At 50.8% G+C, this 20,449-nt stretch overlaps 1 protein-coding gene across 7 annotated transcripts in view; it reads left to right on the plus strand.

Moving 5' to 3' along the window:
* Positions 1-20,449, plus strand: part of ZC3H3 (zinc finger CCCH-type containing 3) — a 115,571-nt gene that overhangs the window by 79,551 nt on the left and 15,571 nt on the right. For all 7 annotated transcript variants that reach the window (XM_072034249.1, XM_072034252.1, XM_072034253.1 and 4 more), the window contains 4 exons: positions 209-293; positions 2,218-2,376; positions 4,994-5,063; positions 9,952-10,083. In XM_072034249.1, coding sequence (XP_071890350.1) covers positions 209-293; positions 2,218-2,376; positions 4,994-5,063; positions 9,952-10,083 — 446 coding nt within the window. The remainder of the gene's footprint in view (positions 1-208; positions 294-2,217; positions 2,377-4,993; positions 5,064-9,951; positions 10,084-20,449) is intronic.

Consider the following 20,449-nt stretch of genomic DNA (forward strand, 5'->3'; position numbering starts at 1 on the left):
CACCTGATGGATTTTGGAGCCCTTTTTGGTAGGGCTCATCCTTGGTGTGGCCGGCACGAAGGTGCCAGCAGCAGGCAGGTTTGCAAAGAGCATCCTCAGCTCTCAGGGCTGCTCTCTTAGCCAAGGACCACATGAATTCCTGCTGAATTTCTCGCTTCGGAGCAAATTGTCCTGAACGTGCCTGTGTTTCTCTTTCTGTTTCAAACAGTGAGGTTGAGCGGCACGCCCGGCGGTCCTGGCTTCTCCCCATCTGGTATCCTGAACCGATCCACGACGAGCCGCTACATCGCCAGGTCTGTACCCACGGGGAGGATCAGCACGCTCCCCCTCCGGATGCTTTATGCTCAGGATGGGGTCAAAAACTTGGCACGAAGCTGTTTCACCGACTCTTTGTTCGGTGAAGGACCACAGGACCACTGTTTTTCCCCCATCCTATGCCACGAGGCGGCTGTAAACTCATCAAAATCCACTGGTTTCTGCTTTGAAAGGTGCTCTTGAAAGAGTGTGAAAGGTTAGTAAGGGATATCAGCACCTTTCTGCGGGCAAGGAACGCCAAACCCTGCTCCAGCCCTCTCCGAAAGTCCCTTTTTAAAACAACAACTGCATTGTTCTCGAGGGGAGCAGCGTCACCGTCACCTGAATCACAGCAGTTTGGTGTTTTTTCCCCCTGATCCAGAGAATTTCATCCCCTTTCAGCCCGGAAAACTTGCAGGTTTTGCTTCTTGCTGGCTCTGCTGAGCTTTTCCAGCTGGGAACCAGTGCTCACTGGGTGCTCAGCCTCTGCAAACTGGGAACCAGTGCTCACCGGGCGCTCTGCCCCTGCAAACCGGTAACCTCCAGCACCAGCAGGGAAGCACCCCGGGCACAACAGCACATCGCTGGTGCTCAGCACCCTCCTGACTTTTTCCCATCGCCTGGCTTCTGTGCCACAGATGTGCCGCATATCATCGCATCCTTAAGCGTGAGCTCTTGCAGACAAGCCCCGCTTAATTGTAGTAGACTGAAATTTATCCCCGAAGCGTGTTGGTTCCAGATGTCTACGCAGACATAGTGCCAGATCCTGGCTATATTTTATCCTCTCCTATCATTTATACCGACTGATTTAAAACCTGCTGTCAAAGTTAATCGGTGGTAGAGTCCGAATTCAGCGCTGGCCACCGAGGTCCACGTGCCGGTGGCCTGGCTGAGTATCTCAGGTAGCCACCGTGTTTATCAATATCATAATTTCAGCAAGGAAAGACTCTTTTTTTTTCTAAAACCTTATCATGCCATATAGAGGGGCTTTCACAGTCAGCATTTTGGGCTGCATGAAGGTTTCTTAGCACATTTTAACTGGAAAGCTGCAGATGGTCAATACAGAGGTAAAAATGTGCATTTCCCCCCTAAAATCGTTGCCTTGAGCGAGTTTATCGTGGGTAATGCTACTGTGACCCTCAGGACTTGTGCTGATATACCCCCTGAGTTGCCTGGTGTTTGCAGCCTGTGCTGCGTGAGCCCAGGACAAAAAAAAAAGGATATTTTCTGTCTCATCGTGCTCATAAAAACTGCATGGAGCTCTCCATGCCCACAAAGTCATTGGAGTTGGTCGTGGTCACGGAGGGATCCCTGAAGGTCTCTGTAGGTGCTCTGGCACCAAAGGGACTCTCATCCTTACACCGCATCTCTGAGGAGGTCTGGTTCCACGTCTTCTGCACCATGCCATAAATAATCACAGAGGACAATGAAATCCCCCTTTTGTCTTCTCCTGGGTGAGCAAATCAGCTCATGGCCTCTGATCCAGCCCCAGCTGTCCTGGTGGCCTTTCACTGTCCTCACTGCCATCCTCCGCTGTCTGTGTTGTCTTGGGAGTCCCAAAGAGGGCCTGGTATGCCCTGGTGGTCCCACAAGTACCAAGCAGAGGGGGTTCATCCCTTCCCTCGTCCTCCCAGCTGCGTTCTTGCTCGTACAGCCCAAAACGTGATTGGCATCACGACCTCTTCTACAATTGGCCTCATCTTGCAGATTTTTAAAGCTTCGGGGTGAAGTTGTCCAAAAGTCACCAAGAGCTAGAGCTTATGCCCCGGGACGAATTTTCTAAATATCTCCCTCCCTTTTCAAAGTTGAACTTTGTGCTTCTCTGTGATTTGGGTGCAGTTGACCTATTTTCTCTATGCTGTTCTATGACGTTGCGTTGAAGTTGGAAGTGTTACCACAACCTGTCTGTCTCGCTCCGTTTAGCCGTGCCGTTCAGCGGAGTTTGGCCATCATTCGTCAAGCCAAGCAGAAGAAAGAGAAGAAGAAGGAGTACTGCATGTACTACAACCGCTTCGGCAGGTGTAATCGCGGGGAGAACTGCCCCTACATCCATGATCCAGAGAAGGTGGCCGTCTGCACCAGGTATGGATGGATGCTATAAGGATCCACGTGCTTTGAGCCATCACTGGGTCAGCAGATGGCTTCAGAGCTTGCTCATTTGGGGAAAAATCCTGATAATGGAGATGTAAGAACATGAGATTTGCTGGGTTGGGTCAGGCCCAGGGTTTGCCCAATGCCCTGGGGTTGGAAGGTGCCTTGAGGAGGAGAACGAGATGAGGTTCACAGAGGACTCTTTCTTTTTTCTGGGACCTCTCAGCTTCTGGCAGTGAAACCCTGCTGCCTAGTAGGGCTTGCAGTCGCTGGAGGTTGCCACCAAAGCATCTTGTAATAGTCAGCAATTCTCTTTCGTGAATGGATTTTGTCCTTTCTTTAATGCGTGATGTTTGTGGCAATGGGTTGCGTAACTGAATTGGGCTCTGCGTGAAAAAAGCCTCCTCAACTGCCTGCCTGACTGCTGCGTTAGGCACCTCCTCGTTCACGAGAAGAATAGGATAATTCCCTAATCGCCTTCTAGGCACCATTTATAACTCTATATAGTCTTCCCTTTCTATCCAAGCTTGTCAGACAAGAGAATCCTGATCTATTTAATCTCTTCTGGTGTGTTTTTTTTTTCTTTTCTGAATTTATGCAACATTTGAGACCTATTCATGCTAGTTAAACACCACATTAAGACTCAAAGTTAAGTGTACATGTTTTAGATATTTGATGCAGCTTCTAGGAACTACAGAAATATTTACTTCACAATTTGGAGGTGGATACCACCACCTGTACACTTATGCCTGCCAAGTAATCACATCATATCATAGTGCAGAAGAACTACAAAGATTTAAAAAATTGTAGTAAGAACCTGTAATAAGATCAAATCAACATAAAAATATATATTATTATATAAAATATTATATTATTATATAAAATATTATATCATTATATAATATATATATTATTATATAAAAATATATTTAAAATATAATCAGAAAAATAATCCTTAGCCATTAGTTACTACTGTCGGGTTGAGAACGCCATCAGAGTTTGCAAGGTGGGATTTGAGGCTAAAATATTTAGCCAGGCCCTGAAAAGGCCATCCAACTCGAACAAACTACTTCATGGGTTCTGGATAATTCTTGTTGGAGTTGATGGGGACAGACGGTCAGAGTAGCCTGGATTTTGGCTGAATGATCCGAGAGCCTCCCCTCGCCATGCACCAGGTGATTTCTTCCTGGCAGCATCTATCACAGACCAGTTCATAGAATTATAAGGGTTGGAAAAGACCTTCAAGATCATCTGGTCCAACCATCACCCTACTACCACTATGACTACTACTACTACCACAACTACATTTGTGTCATTTGGAGCTGACGTGTTGCACAGACCGGCTCAGATCTGTGCAACAGGTTTGAGTCCTTCAGCCTGTGACGCCAGGCAGCTAAGAGACTTGGTAATTTATTACAGGAGAACTGATTAATGCAGCCAGCTCATTATACCTGCCCAACAGTTGATTAAACTATATTATTAGTCGTTTAAAAAGCGTAGAAAAGCCAACTCCACTGATGAACTCTTAATTTCTCCTTAAAATTGCTGCCGTGCTAGAAATCACTGGTGGGTTGCACAAAGCTCTGTGGGAGACAATACAGAAGGAAAAGTGACTTTTTTCTTTTTTTAAATGATTTTTTAAAACTGATTTTACTTGCTTGCACTCAGTTTCTCATCCTCATGAGCACCAAGACATACGTGTGCAAGGTGTGAGGATTACTTCTGGTGACATAGAGGATTATGGATGCTGGCTACCAAGTCCTCATTTTGACTCCTTTGTTCTTTTTATTTTGGAGAGTAAATCGGGTGGTTGGCTGTGCTCCTTGCTAGCCTTAGGAATCTCTGCTGCTTGTGCTGTTTTGAGTCTTCATCTGGACCTGGGATGGAGAGCCCTGGGCATACTAGGAAGAGCCCTGGGCATACTGGGGAGAGCGCTGGGCACACTGGGGAGAGCCCAGCACAGGGCCCTGAGGGGTGGCAGGGCCTGGAGCCCCCCTGCCATGAGGAGAGACCCCAAGAGCTGGGGCTGCTTGGCCTGGGGAGGAGGAGGCTCCGGGGGAGCTCCCCCACGTCCCTGCGGCCCTGCAGGGAGTTGCGAGAGACCGGGGCCGGGCTCTGCTCAGGGGGGCCCAGGGCCATCAGCGGAGGCCGTGGGCCCAGCCTGGAGCTCGGGAGGCTCCCCCTGGTCCCCAGCAGGTGCCAGAGCCCCAGCACTGGGACCAGGAGCTGGGGGGACTCCTCATGGGAGCTCCCCAAACCCACTAGGCCTCAGGGCTGGGCACCCTGCTGTAGGCCCCTACTGTGGCGGGGGTTGACCTGATGGCCCTGAGGTGCCTGCACCCTCCACCTCTGTCATTCACTACATCTCTGTCATTCACTACATTGCTCTGACTGCTAATAAGCAGCCAAATACAGTGAGAGAGCAAAATCTGTCCGGAAAAGGACCGATTTATGGCCTGTTACGGGCTTTAACAATGAACTCTGCAGCGGTCATGTTAATTTGCAGGGATATTGCTCCAGGAAGAGACTCAATGTTAAAAAGTTGCATTTTGTGACCCACCTGATCTCACACTCAGCCCTCTCCCTCTGTTTTTTTTTTTTTTGGCAGGTTTCTCCGTGGCACGTGCAAGAAGACGGACGGGAATTGCCCATTTTCCCACAAAGTTTCCAAAGACAAGGTCTGTATGGCTTCCTAACGAGCTCGCCGCGGCTTTATGAGAGAGCTGACCTACAGAGGCAGCGTTTATGACGGCTGTAGGGAAACCTGTGTTATAGAGTGCTTCAAATAGAGTTCATTTGTAGTTTGCTTGCCAAGCTGTTCAGGCTCATTACGGGGTCAGAGCTTATAATGGGAGCAGAGTGCGCCTCTTAAACCAGCGTGGTGAATCAGTAGATTAGTGCGTTAAGCAGCGGATTGGAAACCAGAGCACCTGGGGCTGCTGGAAGTATCAATAACAACGTGTTGGGTTAAGGAGTACTTAAACTCAGAGGGAAAGAGCACGGGAGCATTGTTTGCTACGTCTAATCCTTATTTACCTCTGCCAGATCGCCCTTCCTTCCAAATCAGCCCACGCTGGGGTCGGACAAGGACGATGCTGCAGCATCCGGGAGCTTTGAGGCATAAATTAACCTTTCTAAAAAGCCATGCAGAGGAACTCCCTGGCAGAATGGTTTTTGATTTCATCCTCGTTTTCATCCTGCTTGGCGTATCTTGAGCTCTGTGGTTTTATTACACAGTGCCAGGTGGAAAAATAATTAGATTTTCTTTTAGTGATGATCAGCTGACAATTTAGCAGGTTCAACTCTGTACGGTGGCTAGGATTTCCAGTCGGACATAGCTTTGGAGACCTCAGGCTTTTCAGCTGAGGTGAATTTGGTGCTGAAGGTTAAGTGTGGACTCAGATCCTTCACTGAGCTGGGATGTGCATCGAGCACGTGTTTACGTGTTGTTTTAGCGGATTTGCAGGAACATTTCTCTGCTACAGCCAGAGAATCACTCAGAAAAGAGCAGGAAGGTTATTCCCACTGGAACATCAAAAATACGATGAGTTGGGTCCCTGCAGGAGGGAAGTGATTTGTGACAGGTCCCACTGTCGGGGTGGAGGTGCCAAAAGCTGGGATGTAAATGAGAATTCAGTTTTTCTGGAGAAACCCATGACCAAGCTCGGTCTTTCCTCGTAGTACATGATGAGCCTGTGGCCCTGCTGGCTGTGGGTTTGGCACACTGGTGGAAGTGGCTTTGCCAAAACTTTCACAGCTGTGCCTAGGGCAGGACAGGGACTGGAACTTGCACAGGCTGGAGCAGGTGGACCCAGAGGTGCCTCCCAGCCTCAGCCATCCTGTGATTTTCTGGTCACTGCCCTCATTCCCTTGTCCAGCATCGTGTAGGTAAACCACAGCACAATTACTGCCCGTAAAAGATTTAACCCACGGGGCTCACTGGCTCTCATCAGCATCTAAAACAGGACCTTTTCCTCCAGCAGCTGCCTTTGGCCGTGCAGTTTTTCTTGTCTCCTTTCCCCCCCTGCCTGCATACGGCACGCTCGTTGTCGGCGAGGAGCTCATAAGTTATGCCGGTGGTGAGCGGAGTCGCTCTGAGCGAGGCACAAAGCACCATATGTTTTTTACATGGCTCTCTCTTCAGAGTCACTTAATCATGAGTATATAAAGTAGAGGAGATAGACTGGGGACAGCTGCACTCCCTGACTCACGGCACGACGAGGACGGATGGGGATGAGAAGTGATAGAAGGCAGGAGGGCTGTTGGAAGTTGTTGGTTTTTTTCCCCTATAACATGTAGCGAGACTTCAGGAATAAAAAAAAAAAACAAGAAAGAAGAAAGGCTTGCAAAGGAACTGGCTGTTGGCATATCGTAGCAGAAATTTGGAGTGGATATTGGGGTAAGATGGTTTGTAAAAGAGCTGCTGCTTCTTTACACTGGAATAACTGGTGTGCACGCAAGCCCATGCCCGTGATCCGAAGGATCGGCGCCGATCCAGATGGCACGGGGCGATCACCTTCCATCTGTACCAGGGAGTTCAGCACTCCTGGAGTATTTCAGCCTGGTTTTGGTCCCAGGGCAAAAACCTGTGCAAGATTTAGGAGTTAGACATAACCAAAGGGACCCCACGAGGCACAGAGGTCTCTGCCCATCTTGCCCTTCTCCTTAGCAGGCACGCGTGGTCTCGCCAAGCGTCGTCACCGCAGGCTGAGCTCTTACCTCAACGCTCCTCCGTGTGAAGCAGGCAGGTGCCAGCCCTCTGTCGTGCCTCCGAAACAAATAATATTTCGGAGCAGGTGTTTTCTAGCCACGCACGTCGCGCTCGGTGGGGAAGGAGGATTATTTGTCGCGGGATTAGGCCCCCCGGAGCGCTTCGGAGCTCTCCGCTTGCCCCGTGCTCGTCGTCAGCATGAGCTGGAAGAGAAACAAGCTCCTCCGCGGAGTTCCAGCCTGCTCAGGGTGATTTATAGCCGCGGGGAGCCGGCTGCCCAAAGCGAGAGGCGACTCTGCTCTTCAGCTCCCGTGGCTCCCTGTTAACCCGGGTGATTACTAGCAGAGGTGCTGGGAGCCTCATTTATCAACTCGCACACCCGGGGAGGGAGACAGGAGGAGCCGTTCGGCAGAGGAAGGCAGCGTTTTCCCCGCTCACACCTCATGCCAGGCAGGTCCTCTATTCAAATTGGAGCTTTAATAGGGTTAATTATTGCTTCCTGGTGCTCAATTTCAAGGAGGTGGTGGCTGGGGGCTCCCCGGCGGTGCCCGAGGTTTTTGCGGCTGGCCCCGTTAATTTGTTCTCCGTTTCTCTTTGCAGATGTGGGGGGCACCCGGGTGCTCGGGGTGCCAGTGGGGGAGCTTTTGTGTTGTCATCGTGTGTCCCACCTCGGGGGGGAAGTCACCGGGATGGGGTGCCTGATCCCAAGCTATTGATTTGAGGACAAAACCCTTGCTCGACCGGTGCGTGCCTCAGTTTCCCCACTGAGAACCGGGGACAATCCTCATGTTTTATACACGGAGGTTGTGTGGATTCAGCTGTGACTGTAGTGAGGCAGCAGAGAGCTTTTCCCCATCCTAAACAGCCAAATCTTTTCCTTCCTCAACCACGGTCCCTCTCCGAGGATGCTCTCTGCTCGCTGCCTCGGAGCAGAGCGCTGCTCCAGATGGGCACCAAGCCTCGCAGATGGCTTGGGAAGCAAAACTGCCCCTCCAGCAGTGGAAAAACTGTAGCAGAAAAACCTTTCTGGAGGACAAGGGAACCTGAAGCTCAGGGATTTTTACCCCAGGGGGGCTTGGTGCAAAGCCCTCGGCTGAGGAGCAGCCACAGAGGCTCTGCTCGGGGCTTTCCGTGCGGCGGGGCAGAGCCTCCAGCCCATCCCAATGATTTAGGGGAACCGGTAAAAGTGAATGAACGGGTTTGTGACTGAAGGTTAGCGAGAGGCTAGGGCTCGGGCAGCCGCCTGCTGCTGCTACAACAGCTTTTCCCCTTGAGGAACTCGAAAAGAATCAGCATTTTTCTCCCTAATAGAGCTTCAAAACTCTGTTGTGAGCAATTTGGAAATTCACGTTGAGTTTCGGGTTCATTAGCTGCTGGCTCCAAAGCGTGTACATAGTCAAAGCTGTCTAATATGGACGCACCGCACCAGTGCCTTGAATTAATGTTATTGTTATTTGTGTGGACGTAGTGGGGTGCAAACAAGGTTAATTGAAATGAGAGCGCTGCTTCCTCTTGATAATGGCTCAGGCTTGACAGCTAGGAGGAGTTTATTTTTGTCTAAGAGCTGGCTTTATTATCCCTTTTTATTAGAGCTAATTTGGGCTCTATATCAAAAACTACATTAAGGGAATCATTTACGGTCACACCACCACCAACAAAAAAGATAGCCCCAGAGCCCTGTCCTTTATGTTAATGCCTGCAGTTAAAAGACAATTAAAAATAAACTCTTCTCTCTTAAAGCACCCTTTGTTTTCTTTCCTCTCGCGGCTTTCCCCCCTCCCCTCCCTCCTTCCTGCCATTTCTCCCTCTCTCTCTCTTTTCCCTCAAGTGAGCCAATTTGGTTCAAACCCCGCCGTGCCCTTCAGGGAAAGGGACTTTTCCGCCTGCGCTTGGCGCAGAGGGGGAAATATTGGTCTGGGGACACGAACCGGCTGAGACGGGCGAGCAGAGGGATCGGCAGGGCGCCGAGCAGTAAGTAAATTTTGCATTTTAGGGGGCTGAGAGGCAGGAGCCGGGCGCGGGGACGAAGCGAGGCGGTGCAAAGCGCCCGCGCCCGTCGGCAAGCGGCCGGTGAGTTAAGGACGGTGAAATATTGCAGCGGGCTGGTAATTCGGTTTTAATTAGAGCAGCTGTGCGGAAGGTGAAGTTGGTGGTTTGAGGCGGAGGACGAGGAGGATCCCTGCTCTCTTGTTGTTTTTTTTGTTTTGGTTTTTTATTTTTTCCACCGGCTGATGCTGAAGGTGGGGAGCTGCGCCCCACAGAATTTATGCACTGGGACAGAAGGAGCCAGAGCTCTCCTCCTCCTTTCCCTCGCTCCTGGAGCATCCCTCCTCCGGTGTGCAGGGACCCCCTTCGCTCACAGCCTTGGGGGGTGCCTTGATGTGATGCAACTCACTCAAAAAAATTAAAAAAAAAAAGCACTTTTCCCCCCGTGCTGAATTGCGGGGGCACCCCCATGCTGCTGGTTTGGCTTTTGGGGTGCTGGCAAGCTCCCAGGGGAGGAGGTGGCAGGGCTGCTCCAGCTACAGGCAATGCATCGCCCCTCGGGACCGGTGTTTTTGGTCCCCGAGATGCTCAGTTTGGCATCGTGGGCAAGCCAGGAGCCTCCTCTCCTCTCCAAGGTTAGTCGGGAACGTCGGTGCCGGTATCCAGAGGGCCCAGGTAACACCGAGGAGCTGTGCTGCGAGGCACCACTCAAAGAGCTACAAATATCTCCGAGATCAGCAGCTGGCAAAAGGCAGAGATTGATTTAATTTCACCTGGTTTTATTTCAGCGCCGGGCGTCGGAACGGATCCGGATCGCCAAGGAGCTTGGGGGCAGCGCTAACGGGTTTGTCGTCCTCTCGCCCCTGCAGATGCCGGTGTGCTCCTACTTCTTGAAGGGGATCTGCAGCAACAGCAACTGCCCCTACAGCCACGTCTACGTCTCCCGGAAGGCTGAAGTGTGCCAGGATTTCCTCAAAGGCTATTGCCCCATGGGAGAAAAGGTAAAAAGGTTTTGCCGAAGCGGGAGGGACCCGCGCCGCCTGCTCGGGGTGCCGGCGAGCCTCGAGCTGTTTTTCACTCCAGCTACGGCACCGAAGGGAGCCGTAGAGCTGGAAGCTGCCGAACACCTGGATGGGATGAGCAAAACCAAAGGGTTTACGGGCAGAGCGGCTTTGTTTCTTCGCAGGCGGGGAAAAACAGAAAGGGAACAAATGCAAGAGGCGTCCTCGATGTTTGCCGGTGTGATACCAGAGCCCTGTGCACGAGCAGACAGCCCCAGCCCCAGGCACTGCTCGGTTAAACGGATGAGAAGTGAAGGGAGAGGGTTTACACAGAGCACACGGAGAGGTTAATGGTTATTTGCAGTCAAGTTGGCTCTGTTAAAGCTGAGCACGAGCTCTTGTGGCTCAGCTTTAGCACCAGGAGCGCCCTTCCTCGGGTAACCGCAGCACGTGAGCCTCCAGCTGTGCCTGGGTACGTTCCTGGGGGTTTCCTGGAGTCCGGCTCCCATCCTTGGCTCCTTCTGCTTGGATCAACGCGGCGAAGTCCTGCAGGGACTCGATGTGCACCCAGGGTAGGCACACAACACGTCCCCGAGCTTACGGCACCGTACGAAACACGCGGAGCCCGAGCGAGCCCAGGGCTTGGAGCTGGCTGATGGCTGCTCATTTCCAAAAAACATGGGGGCAGTTGCACCAAAAAAAAGGAGAAATTTAGGGTTTATCTGACATCTCACATCTTCCCTCTTCCTCGTAAATGCCTTTTCTCCTTTTCCCTCGCTCCGTGGGAAGGGGGAGAGCTGGCCGTGCAATTAATTCCTCCCCAGGGTTGTTTTAACTTCGGGGTGGTTTAAGTGAGGATGCTTTGCTCCAGGGCCACGGGGGAGATGACTGAGGACAAAAGGGATGAGAGGAAACTTGTGGTGCTGCTTTGGCTCTCGGGGAGACCTCGTTAGCCTCCTGCTGAGGATGGGCTCCCTCCTGTAGCTGCACTGGAGAAGGTTCCTGGTACCTCCTGGGCGTTTCTGACCTTCATACTTCATCTTTGCTGTTTTCTATTCATTTAAACATTTGTTTGGCTTCCGATTATAAACCATTTTGGGCTCTTTGTTCCTAGAGCACATGGTTTTCTTCTGGGTCCCACCAACAAGGTGCAGACCGCCTTCACTTGGTCCCTCTCGGTGCCATCCCAAACTCATGAGACCAGCGACACCATCACAACAGACACTCATAATTCAGGAGGGGTAGCCAGTAAATTTGCCAGCAGGTTGAATATTTAGACAGGGTGGACTCTCAGATTTATGGAGACGATGGTTTCTGCTGTAGCTGAGAGCTTTTTGTAACACGTGGTGGGATTTCTCTCCATCCTTTGACCATTTTCTGTGCAGCATCCCGATGAACCCAGCACTGATCTAGGAGAGGATGGAAACCGTCCTCTTCTCTCCATATCCTCAAGGATTTATTTGCTTTACATGGAAGAAAACATCACAGACATGTCCTGGTTTAATTCAGGCTCTTCCATGAGCCAACAGCAAGCAAGCAGGACGAGACAAACTTTGGGGAACATCTCCTCCCCGAGGTGAAGCCTTTATACTCAGAACACACCAGGAGTTCTGCAAACACTGCTCGAAATCGGCTCTCCAGCTGAAAAAAAAATAAACGAGCCACTAATGAAACAATAATTTGGGTTAGAGAAAGGCTGCCAGATCGCAAGGCACCATCCCAAAAGCGCCCCAGTGAGCCAACGGAGCAAGATTATTTTATTGAATTTAATAGATACGTGTGGGTGAGTGTCTGCCTAAGTGTGGTTTCGCAGACTGACTGCTTGGAGAGGTTTTTAACCTTTTTGGGCTCCTTTTCACCGGGGGATTTGCTAGGATGAGCTGTCAGAAGCTCAGATCTTTGGGCTCTTCTCCTCCTTCTCCATCCCAGGAGCTCAGGTTGACAGAGGTATCACCAGCGAGGCGCCGGGAGGTCTCAGCACCATCCTTGGGTGCGGATATGGGAGTTGGAGAGCCCCAAATGGATGAGGGTGCTTGACGGAGACGCCCAGGAGGTGGTTTTGCCCAAACAGAAGGCGAAGCCATGGCGTGTTGGGGTGGGTGGGCAGAGGTGGAGATATTGGAGCTGTCACCTGTCACCGTGCAGAGCCACCAGGCTCTCCACGAGCTGTCCCAGCACCCCGACACAACCGAGGACAACACCTTTGGCAAAGCAAACCCATCCCTTCTGGAGGGAAAAACAGCAACGGAGCGAAAAGCAGGCAAAGGGGAGGAAGAAAAGCCAAAAGTTAGAGCTGGAAGAAAAGCGGGACATCAGCAAGAGTGGAGGGAGAGGCTAATAAATTAGTCCTTGCCTAATTACTTCTTGCGGCGGCGCGCGCGGAGGGGACTGGGTGCAGGGTAAACATCTCCCGTGAAGGAAAACAGAGCTGTCCTGCCGCCTCCCTCCAGCACTAGCCACGCGGGCAGCGGCCCTACAATTATTTTAAAATATTCCAATTTAAATGAAAATATAAAAGAGATATTTAGAATATTTATTCTATTAGGAAAAGTGCTTACCGCGTCACTTTTAGAGTGTCAGAAAAGCATTCTCCTACAGATGATGGATAGCAGCCTGTAATTATATATGGGGAGAAATTGCTGAGCGGGCCATATTTAACTGGGGAGGAGAAATACCAGCCTGGGCCATTAAGGGTTAATTTTATTCTCTAAATAATATCAAAAGTGCTGAGTCCGTGCCTTTGCTCAAAGTAGAAAGTCCTCAAATGGACCCCGGAGAGTTTATAATATTCTCCTGAATCAAGTAAAAATGTTAACCTTGCTTCATAAAACGATGCCTTGTTAGGGATGCGCAGTCCCTTTTCTTTTGAATAATTTAGGCCAGGAGTAAATCTTCGCTCTCGTTCTGCGGCGCCGTGGCCGAGGAGCCGCAGCCCCAGCCGCCGAGGGCGAGGATGGCGAAGGCGCTCGGCATCCGTGCGGCGTCCTCGGAGGGTAAATTCGGGGGAGGATGCTCAGGAATTAGGGATCGAGGTCGTTCGGTGCCTGATTTGTTCCGGGCTCTTTCTGCCTGCTGTGTTTTCCTCTCCGCGCTCCGCCGAAGAAGCTGTTTTGTGTTTTTTTTATCAGACCTTCATAAAAAATGCCCGTTATTATTCATAATTGATGGCGCTGTCGCATCTTGGGTGTTTTCTACAGTTTCTTGCAGGATGCTCCGGCCAAGATGATGAGGCTTTGCCCATCCCGTGAGCTTGAACTCTGTGCACACTTTTCATTAAAAAAAAAAGGTTGTTCTGTGAGCCTGGCCTGCTCTGCCTTCATCAGGAGCTCAGAATAAGTGCAAAATGCTTTAATTTTGCATTCCCAAATCCCTTTTTTGGGACCATAAAGGGTCTTTGTGCCCATGCAGAGGGGACAGCAGGGAGAGAGGGAAGGAGAAATGGGGCCGCTTGCAGGTGCTCCCCAGGGCTTTCTGATGACGGCCGTGCCGTGGTGCTTGCCATCATACCAAGTTTTCGTCATTAAAATAAGCTGTTTTAATGAGTTTCTCCATGATAAAAACTAATCTGGTTCCCCAAACAGATTTTGCTTATCCACAGCTCCTTGGATAAGTTATTGAAGCCCAACAGCAGTTGGCAGTGGAGCAGGGGGTCCGGGTGGACGCTCCTGCTCGGTCCTGGTGGAGCGGAGCAGGCAGCTTGCGATTGGCCGTAAAGAAGCCAAACTTGACTTTTTGGGGCAATTTTACTGTGTTTGGAAGAATCGTGGCTTGGGTGGGTTTTGGTTGCAGCTTCCCGGCATCGTCGGTGTTCTCCAGCCCTCGCAGCGTGTCGCAGCAAAGGCAAGTGAGCCAGCCCGGTGCCCCGTAACTGCTGCCTCCGTAAAATCGGTCGGTATTAAATAAGCTTTTCCCCCACGGCGTACATTAGCAAACGTGCTGCATTAAATACCTATCTTCGGATTGTTTCCATCAGCTGCTTTGAAGCCTGTGGGTAAATTGTTCCCCTGTGGGAGCTGTTAAGCAGTAAGGCACGGGGAGATTAAACAACGAGGCCGCTGTGAAAACGCGGGGGGAAATGTAGTGGAATAAATCAGGGGGAAAGCGGGGGCCGGGAGCTCTGCCGGTCCCAATCCCTCCTGGCCGAGCCATCAGCCGGGATGCTCATCCCTGACCTGCACTGGGGCTGCCCAGCCATCCCCTAAAACCTTTTGGGGAGCGTGTTTTGGCTGAGAGAGACCCAAAATCCACCTAAAATACCCGCAATAATCCCGCTCGTAGGGGCAGCTACCCATGGAAGTGCTGCTTCCGTGGGGAAAATCATTTCTCGCCCCCAGGTGGAGCGTGTTGGTTTCCACCACGGCAGCTGCTTCATTTTCTGCAGAAAAAAAAACTCCATTTCGGGGACTTTTTCTTAGGGGACAGTTTGTTCCTGTTGGTGTTTCTCCCGTCGGGTGGTGCGTCAGGTTGGTTCTTTCCTCCTTTTCTGGTGGAAGTTTAACGGGTTCCCTCTAAAGTTTGTATTTTTTTTTTCTCATTTCATGGATCTGACATGTTAAATTTAACACGTTACCGAGCTTTAGGAAAAGCAGGTGCCAATTTCACATCTTGGGGGTTTTCTTTTAATTATCCAGTGCTTGGTTTGGGATGGAGAGAGCCGCCTGGCATTCTTGCGCCCCTTGCACACAGCACAGAAAGGTGAAGTTAACACCTCATATCGCATATTTAGCTGCTTTGTATCATTTGCTGGCATAACGATTTGCTAAAATAGTGATTTTCCCCTCAAAATAGCCATCAGACATTTCTCCTCTTCCAGCATCACTGGGAGACTCGGCGACAGCAAAGCACTCGGAGGTGCTTCATAACCTCCGAGTTAAATATCTTCTGGCTGTGAAAATCCCAAAGCCTCAGACTGCTCCTTCTTGTCATCGCTTCAAAGCTGGTCCTGGCCGGGGCCACGGTGGATCTGGGAGAGGTTTTGGGTGTGCTGGGGGTTGCAGAGGAGAGCACTGGGACTGGTGACCAGGAAAGCTTCCTCCCAGCCTTCCTTTTCCCATCCAGATGTGCTAGCACCAAGAGGGGCCATATTCTCCATCTGTGTTTCTGGATCACTTTTCTGGGTGGCAAATTTGTACCTTTGGGTCATCGGCATCACATCTGTGAGCAAATGAAGGTTTTTTACCTCCTCTCTTGGAGGCCCTTCAAATACTCCATGAGACTTCAAGCAGCTGCTTCCCATGTGGATTATTTGCCTTATGCTGTTAGTTTGGGACAGACTAACTTTTTTTTTTTAAAGGCTTCAAATTCAGATGGTTTTTCTTTCAAATCGCCCTGCTGCTGCTGCCTGGAGAGAACCAGCCACAGCAGGAGCAGATTTCCTGGCTTGAAGCGCTCATCTCCAAACTCCCTGATGCTGTTATGCTGAATTAGACCCAATCAAGCTGAGAAGCTCCTCCATGCCCAGCTACCAGGGGGTTGTTTGAAGTGCAAGAAGCCTTAATATAAAACCTCTCCACTCGGTGTGAGCATGGGGAGGGGTACGGGGAAGGCTAAGCTTTGAGCCATCCCAAATTTTCTCTATTTCGGCCGTACCTCCATCTTATTTCTTTTATGATCCTATCAGAGCTGCTTCCAATTTCCAGTCCCCTTTGATTCAGAGGGAGCTGCTGGTGGCAGGATGCGCTGAGTAGGGAAGAGCAGGACCTTGTATGCGTGCAAGATGAGGCTGGACCTGAGCAGAGGGGAACGGTGATGTGATTGATGGACCTCTCATCATGACCAGGAGGCAACGGGGTGTTCATCAACACTAAATCAGTGAATCGGGCGAGCTGGTCAAAGGATTGGGGGGGAGGAAGAGGAGAAAAGCTTCCACTATTCAGCTGCTCAGGGACATCTCCCTTTTCTCTTCCAACTTGATCAAATCTTTAAGGACTACCCAAGCGAGGATGGCTTTGCTGAGCCCCGCTGCCCTGCTCCATACCTCATCACCAAACACATTCTGCTCCGAGTATAAAACTGACTTGGGCTCCTATTAGAAGAATCAAACCTCAAACAGATTAACTGCCTGCGTTCACAGAGGTTGGATGTTTAGGAGTCTGGACATCGGCAAATTGCTTCTTCTAAAGAGCTGATCCATTTTCTACGCTTGTAACAGGGGAGGGAGCGGTGAGGAGGTGTCGCATTAAAGCATCTCGGAAACCTCTCTTCCCCTTCACTCCCTTGTGCGAGGGAAAGAGACATTGAAGAGGGAAATTTATCTCTGACTCGTCTGCAGCTGTTTTGGGCTCAGCTGGAGGACAGGTGGTAGAAACGCCAAGTCCTAGCTACAGAAATGCTGTTTACGTGCATGAAACATCTCTCGGGGTGCTTTGCCCCCTGCTTTTGCTTTGCATGGGGTGCACGAGGGCTGTTTTTTGAGGCTACAAGTCCTCTACAGGCTTGCTCATTTTCACCAAGGGCCATGTCTTACAGTGTTAGTTCTCATAGAATCACAGAATATCCTGAGTTGGAAGGGACCCATGAGGATCACTAAGTCCAACTCTTGGCTCGGAGCTTTGAGGTTTCATCCCAGGTCATGTCCAAGAGCCTCTGGACTGCTGCCCTCCTTGTGCTCTTGGCTCAGCCTTTATCCCTTCACAGTGGTGACGATTTTCTGATTTTACCTCCATTTTTCACCCATTTTTAGCTCCCTCACCTTCATTTTGACCTGGATCACCTTGAGGACTTGAGTTCACTGGGACTTTTTAGTGATATTTTAGGCATATCTGTAGACAGTAGCCACGTATTCGTCTGTTCCAACTGTAAGTTTGTGGTGTGCTGAGTGGACCAAAACCCTCCAGCCAATTTTTGGTGCTTGCTGGCCTGCCCACACAGCACCACAGATTTCTCCAGACCCCTCTTTGGGATCCCACAGGAGGTTTGCAGTTCCCCTTCTCCCATTGTTCAGAATTAGCTGAGAGGCAGCGCTGCCTTTGATTGCTCTTTTATAGTCCGCTGCAGCTGTATGAAAATCATCTGCAAAGGCAACTTCATTTCATTTATCTTTAATTTTGGCTTCGGTTGACAGATGTTTTCTGCGTGCTACAGTTGCCCATTTAATTTGTTGTGTGGTGTTTGTTTTTTTTTTCTCCTGTGATGTGTAGCAGGAATTTTCAGTCAACAAACTGATTAGTAAGTAAATTCTTTATTGGGGGGGGGAAAGAAAAAGGTTAGGTTTAGTAATGATGGTGAATATGTCTGCTCTTAAGATCACAAGCAGCAGCCAGGCTCGATTCAAGAAGGCAGGGACCTGGGTGCCTCGCTGGGGATGGGGAGTCCTTGTGGGAGAGGCGGAAAGCTCCTCTCCTCTGGAAGTGTAGGCCCAAAACAGACAAATGTCTTTCGGTACATGGTGCTGGGAGGGCCTGGAGCCCCCCTGCCATGAGGAGAGACCCCGAGAGCTGGGGCTGCTCGGCCTGGAGAGGAGGAGGCACTGGGGGAGCTCCCCCATGTCCCTGCGGCCCTGCAGGGAGGTGCGAGAGGCCAGGGCCAAGCTTTGCTCAGGAGGGCCCAGGGCCATCAGCGGAGTCCATGGGACCAGCCTGGAGCCTGGGAGGCTCACCCTGGCCCCCAGGCAGCACTGGACCCCCTAGACCAGGGGCTGGGGACTCCTCTTTGGGGGCTCCCCAAACCCACCAGGCCTCAGGGCTGGGCACCCTGCTGTAGGCCCCTACTGTGGCAGGGGTTGACCTGATGGCCCTGAAGCACCTCCAACCTCCCCCATTCTGTGCCCGCAGCGTTCTGCAGTTTAAGACCCTGCTGAGCTGCCTGGACAGGCTGAAAAGCGATTTGGGGAAGTGTTTAATGCCAGAACTGTGCCAGGACAGAGACCCAGGACTATTCCCTAGCTCTGCACTGGGATGTGCTGAGCTTGCTGGAGAGAAATGCCCGGGGTGATCCACACTCGCCGGACTTCAGCCTGAAGTCGGTAGCTTCTCTTTGCACATTTTTGGCTGAAATTAAAACAGCACCGAGGGCTGTGCTACTGATAAAGTGATAAACCTGAGCTGGTGATGGCAGCTTTCTCTTCAAAAAGCTTCGTAACCTGCAGCGGAGCTTTAAAACTAATCAGGTTTCTTCCCGGCCCCATCCTACCCACGTATCTGTGCAGAAATCTTTGTGGGTTTCCAGTTGCATCTTATTTACCGTATTCTGTAATGGCATAATGAGGGCTCTTATTGCGACTTTAATTTAACTGTAGTATCTCCAACGGCACTCAGATGCTTACATTAAAGATGTTGCTTATCAGGGCAAACTCGAACTGCTTAATAGCCCAGGCTAGTTGATAATAGTGCCTAGATAAATACCGGCCTGCGATTTTTTTCTCTCACGCTTTAATATCTTTGTAGAAGAAGATGCATCACAAAACATGAAAATTAGGAAGTCTGGGGGCAAGCAGTCACTGAATCACTGCTACCGGCTGGGAATCTACTGACGAGGCAGAGAGTTCTTGATTTCAGCCTGAACTTCTGTAGAGGCAGACACAAAGCGGGGCAGATGTCGTCTTTGCTTCCTGCATTGGGGTTCCTCTTTGCTCCCACTTGTTCTCTGCTGTCGGATGATCTCTGCATCCCGTGAGCTGCTTCCTCGGGCCACCTGAAAGGCTGCTCATGATGCAGACCCCATTGTAGGGGATGTACGGGGGGTTTCTGACTTGCTACATCCCTAACAGTAAAGATTTGGGGTTGGTAATGAAGGGGTTAGGGGCTCCGTGTCAAACATTGATAGGTTCTCTGTAAAAACCAGTTCCATTGTGACTTTGAGATGCAAAGGATGAAGTTATCAGGGGGCTTGGATGGAAATGGCATTCCTGAACAAGCTCAGCGAAGCAGTGAGGAAATAATTAAATGCTGAAGGCATTCCCACGTGGGTGTCCTTGCTGGTCTTTGCAGGTCTTTGCTCTTCAGCTGGGATTCCCCTTCCTCCTTACATCCATGGCTTCGCTTTCACCAAGTCTCTACCAGCCCTTGCTGCTTTGGGGTTGGAGTAGGGCCAAGGTGCTTGCTGTGGCTGGCCGGTTTTCCTCTATCCTCCAGGCTCGCTCGGTTATTTTTATTTATATTTGGGCATATAATGTCAGAAAGCATCATCAGAGACACGTGGCTGTCCTCCAGGTCAATCCAGGACTCGGACAAAAGCCAAGCCTGGAAAATCCAACCTCTGCTTGTTGCTGCTCCGAGCAGGGAGCTGGGAGCGAGCGGTGGGACCGGCCGGCAGCAATTCCCGAGGGAAGAGAGAAAATTAAATTTAAAAAAAAAAAGAAAAAGCATTGGAAATGCTCAATTACAGTACTCGGGCTCCTGCTCGGAGCTGTCGCATGCACTCACGCCAGGGAGGTTAACTGCTCTTTGACATCATTTTGCTACATGGAAAATTCCAATTACACGGAGCCTGCCAAGGGCCGCGGCACAAACGGCAGCTCTGGGCTGCGGTGCTTCGTGGGGCAGTTTGTCAAGTGCTGTTGTCACCCTTCGAGCAGTGTCACCGAACTCCCGGGGCATCGAGTGGCTGCAGATTTCAAGCTCTTCCTTCCTTTTTTTTTTTTTTTTTTTTCCAAAACAAAGAGTTTTTCCAAAACAAGGGCCATTGGCTTGGAAACCACGAGCTCAAGTGTCAGCTTCTGCTGATGGATCCCGTGATGCTTCGCCTCCCTGATCTCAGCCCCTGCCAGCTCATGCTCTGCTTCCAGATCTCCTGCCTGACGTTAACTAGGACCGCGACGCTGCTGCTTGGCTGCTCCAGGAGGGGAATTTTGCAGCTTTTCAACTTCCTTGCGTGAATTCTTCCCTTCACACGTTTCACAGTTCTTTCATTCATGGCGTTTCCCGTTTGGGCTTTGGCAGAAGGAGGGACCTGGCCGGTAACAGGACCTGTCTGCTGAAAAAGTCCCTGCACTGGGCAAGCCTGAGCAGACGCAGAGGAGAAAGCGTCGGGGAGAGGTGGCAGCAAGGGGGAGGATGCTGCAGGACAGCCGGCCCTGCAGATGCTCGCTGAGCCCAAAATGCCACGTGCATTTTATTTTGCACCAGCAAAACAACGCCTCCAAACCAGGAAGGAGCAAGACAAGAAGAAAAAGTCAACAATGATGGAGAGGGAGCCAAAATGGGGTTGGGGAGAAGGGATGTGGAACAAAACGCAACCTTTAGGTCATTTATATCTAGGCTGGACCATACCGGGACGGCGCACGCTGCAGGGACAAGTCTTTTCCTCACCCCTTCAATCCATCCCAGCTGTTTTGCTGCCTCTTAAATAGCCGTGATTTCAGAGATGCCGTCCCATTCTTGCTCTGGAGGCACTTTTACTCCTGCCAGCACCACAGCAGCTTGGCTTT

This window comes from Anas platyrhynchos, chromosome 2 (genome assembly GCF_047663525.1).
Source record: "Anas platyrhynchos isolate ZD024472 breed Pekin duck chromosome 2, IASCAAS_PekinDuck_T2T, whole genome shotgun sequence".
Classification (NCBI taxonomy): domain Eukaryota; kingdom Metazoa; phylum Chordata; class Aves; order Anseriformes; family Anatidae; genus Anas; species Anas platyrhynchos.